At 42.9% G+C, this 3,960-nt stretch overlaps 1 protein-coding gene across 1 annotated transcript; it reads left to right on the forward strand.

Annotated features, from left to right (window-relative positions):
• Positions 1–14: 14 nt before the first annotated feature.
• On the forward strand, positions 15–3,950 carry LOC128276667 (structural maintenance of chromosomes protein 3-like). Its single transcript, XM_053015124.1, has 5 exons — positions 15–126; positions 208–347; positions 473–2,859; positions 2,924–3,155; positions 3,234–3,950. The coding sequence occupies exons 2-5, from the start codon at positions 297–299 to the stop codon at positions 3,948–3,950; spliced, it is 3,387 nt and encodes a 1,128-aa protein (XP_052871084.1). The 5' UTR covers positions 15–126; positions 208–296.
• Positions 3,951–3,960: the final 10 nt, after the last annotated feature.

A 3,960-nucleotide genomic window follows, 5' to 3' on the forward strand; every position in this document is an offset into this window, starting at 1 on the left:
TTCTTCATCAGGTCATCATTCAGGGTTTTAAAAGTTATCGTGAACAAACGGTTGTGGAGCCTTTCGACAAACGGCACAATGTTGTTGTGGGGAGAAATGGATCAGGCAAAAGCAACTTTTTCTATGGTACGACTTATTCTATGATTGCAAATTGTGTAAAAAAATGACTGCCATTTAAGATTGACGCTCTATGAATACCTCTTCCAGCCATTCAATTCGTCCTTAGCGATGAGTTCACGCATTTGCGGCCTGAGCAAAGACAGGCTCTACTTCATGAAGGAACAGGCCCTCGAGCTATGTCTGCGTATGTTGAAATAATCTTCGATAATTCCGATAGTCGTGTCCCGGTAAGTGTAGCTATCGTCATGCATACTATCTCACAATGAGATTGGGTCGCTTGACGCTCATATGATGCCGGAACATCTGGACACTTTTGCCAAGATGAATTGCTTACATTGCATCCTTTTTACAGATTGATAAAGATGAAATATTCTTACGACGTGTGATTGGGGCAAAGAAGGATCAATATTTTTTAAACAAAAAAGTGGTACCGCGTTCGGAAGTGGTGAACTTGTTAGAATCGGCTGGCTTCTCTAATTCAAATCCTTACTATATCGTCAAACAAGGCAAAATCAATCAAATGGCAACTGCTCCGGATTCACAGCGTCTCAAGCTGCTTCGTGAAGTAGCTGGCACAAGAGTTTACGACGAACGAAAAGAAGAATCAATGAACCTTTTGCGAGAGAGTGAAGGAAAATTGGAAAAAATTTCCGAGTACCTTCGCACCATCGAGGACCGTTTAAAAACGCTGGAAGAAGAAAAGGAAGAGCTGTCAGAGTACCAGAAATGGGATAAATCCAGACGAACTTTAGAGTACATTATTTATGAAACGGAGTTAAAAGACACGAAAAAGCAGCTGGAGGATTTGGATGTGCAACGGAAGTCTTCCGGCGATAAACAGAAACTGCTGACACAAGATATACAGAAAGCTCAAGAGAAGGTGAAGGGAGCTCAAAAGGCATTGAAAGACGCAAAGAAAGATGTTGTTTCAGCAAAGGATGAAAAATCAGTTTTAGCAACTGAGCATCAGCAGCTGCTGCGTGAGAAAACAAAGCTGGATCTGACCATTTCTGACCTGTCTGACGAAGTGCAGGGTGATAACAAATCGAAAGAACGCGCTGAGCAAGAATTAGACCGGTTGAAGATCACTATTGCTGAGAAAGAAAAAGAACTTGAGCTTGTTCGGCCACGTTACGAAGCTATGCGGCGTAAAGAAGAGGAATGTTCACGGGAGCTGAACCTAAAAGAGCAGAAGCGGAAAGAGCTTTACGCTAAGCAAGGACGAGGATCTCAGTTCTCGTCAAAAGAAGAACGTGATAAATGGATACAAAGCGAGCTGAAGTCTCTGAACAAGCAGATCAAAGACAAAATATCCCATCAAAATAAACTGCAAGATGATCTTAAGAAGGATATTGCGAAACAGAGCGAACTAGAGAAAAAAATCCTGGACCATACAGAATCTTTCGAGCAACTGCGTGTGCAAATTGATGAACACAACAAAAACTTCTACGAATTAAAGAAAAAGAAAGATCATTATCAAAGTATCCGGAACGACATTTGGAAAAAGGAAACATCAGTCACTCAAACTCTTTCTGGTCACAAAGAAGAATTGGCGAAAACTGATCAAGCGTTACGTTCGATGGCCGGCAAGCCAATACTTAACGGGCGTGATTCCGTGCGCAAGGTACTTGAAAGCTTCCAACAAAGAGGCGGACAACATGCGGAAATTGCCGATGCCTATTATGGGCCTGTAATTGAGAATTTTAATTGTGACAAATCCATTTATACTGCAGTGGAAGTAACTGCCGGCAATCGCCTTTTTCATCACATTGTTGAATCAGACCGGGTTGGAACGCAAATTCTCAAGGAAATGAACAAACAGAAGCTACCTGGCGAAGTGACGTTTATGCCACTAAATCGTTTGCAGGTTAAAATTCACGATTACCCGGAAGATCCCGATTCGATTCCAATGATATCGAAACTCAAGTATGAGGAACAATATGATAAGGCGCTCAGATATATATTTGGAAGAACGCTTATTTGTCGTAACTTGGAGCGTGCCACTGAATTGGCCAAAAGTACGGGCCTGGATTGCGTGACTCTGGAAGGTGATCAGGTTTCTTCGAAAGGTTCACTCACTGGCGGATATTTCAACACATCGCGTTCACGTCTCGAGATGCAAAAGAAACGATCCGAGTTTCTACAAACTATTCAAGATCTGGACAAAGAGTTATCGGACTTTCGAAATGAACTGAAGCAAACGGAGAGCAACATCAATTCGGTCGTGTCGGAGATGCAGAAGACCGAAACAAAACAGGGTAAATCGAAAGATGCATTCGAAAAGATCCAAGCCGATATCCGACTCATGAAAGACGAGCTATCGCGCATTGAGCGGTTCCGAAATCCGAAAGAGCGTTCATTAGCACAGTGTAAGGCAAATCTCGAGGCTATGAATAGCACCAAGGATGGTTTAGAAAACGAATTGCACCAGGAATTGATGTCTCAACTGTCGGTGCAGGACCAACATGAGGTGGACTCACTGAATGACGAAATTCGTCGTCTAAACCAAGAGAACAAGGAAGCGTTTACATCGCGTATGAGCTTGGAAGTGACAAAAAATAAGCTGGAAAATCTGTTAACTAATAATTTGTTCCGTCGTAAGGATGAATTAGTGCAGGCGTTACAGGAAATTTCTGTTGAAGACCGTAAACGCCAACTCAACAACTGCCGTAATGAGGTGGTTTCGACGGAGAAGAGAATTCGTAAAGTGCTGACCGATACGGAGGATATTGATCGAAAGTATGTATTTTAGTGCTATAATTCTGTTAACGGAGAATTCGTTTTCATAGAACTTCTTTTTCAGATTAACCGAAGCCATGAAGTTGCAGAAAACCCAACAGAAAGAGTTAGAAAATTGGATACAGAAGGAAAAAGAAGCACAAGAGAAAATGGAAGAAGATTCCAAAAGGATGGAAAAATGGGCAACCAAGGAAAATATGTTACATCAGAAGGTGGAAGAATGCACGGAAAAGATAGCTGGCTTAGGTGCTCTTCCCAACGCGGACGCAAGTTACCAGAAGATGTCTCTGAAGGCGGTAAGGACGTCACTGCAATAAGGTGTGTGACAAATACATTCATATCTTCCTTCGTTCTCTTTTCAATTTCCATTGCAGCTATTCAAAGAATTGGAAAAGGCCAATCAACATCTGAAGAAATATAATCACGTCAATAAGAAAGCCTTGGATCAGTTTCTGAGTTTTTCGGAACAAAAGGAAAAATTGTACAAGCGAAAGGCCGAGTTGGATGTGGGAAAGGATAAAATTTGTGAACTGATGCAGCTGCTTGAAGCGCGGAAAGTAGAGGCCATTCAATTCACTTTCCGCCAGGTGGCAGCCAACTTCACAGAGGTTTTCAAGAAGTTAGTTCCTCAGGGATGCGGTCATCTGATTCTGCGCACCACAAACGACACCCAAGGAAATGATATGGAACGCGAAGTTGAGACATCCGACGAATTCACTGGCATCGGCATTCGAGTGTCCTTCACAGGCGTCGATGCCGAGATGCGTGAAATGAACCAGCTGTCCGGAGGGCAAAAGTCACTGGTTGCTCTAGCGCTCATATTTGCCATCCAAAAGTGTGACCCGGCTCCTTTCTATCTCTTTGACGAAATCGATCAGGCATTGGATGCGCAACACCGAAGTGCTGTGGCTGACATGATACACGAGTTGAGCGATAAAGCTCAGTTTATTACCACTACTTTCCGTTTGGAGCTGATGGAAAAAGCGCATAAGTTTTACGGGGTACGATTTCGCAACAAGGTAAGTCACGTGGACTGCGTGACTAAAGAGATAGCACGCGACTTCGTGGAGGATGACACAACGCACGGTTAAAGTATTTTTT

This window comes from Anopheles cruzii, unplaced genomic scaffold (genome assembly GCF_943734635.1).
Source record: "Anopheles cruzii unplaced genomic scaffold, idAnoCruzAS_RS32_06 scaffold01979_ctg1, whole genome shotgun sequence".
In the NCBI taxonomy this organism is placed as follows: Eukaryota; Metazoa; Arthropoda; class Insecta; order Diptera; family Culicidae; genus Anopheles; species Anopheles cruzii.

Coding starts and splice junctions, on each gene's coding strand:
- LOC128276667 (XM_053015124.1), top strand. CDS start 297: ATGTCTGCGTATGTTGAAATAATCTTCGATAATTCCGATAGTCGTGTC. Junction 348..472: donor ATTCCGATAGTCGTGTCCCG/GTAAGTGTAGCT, acceptor TCCTTTTTACAG/ATTGATAAAGATGAAATATT. Junction 2,860..2,923: donor ACGGAGGATATTGATCGAAA/GTATGTATTTTA, acceptor CTTCTTTTTCAG/ATTAACCGAAGCCATGAAGT.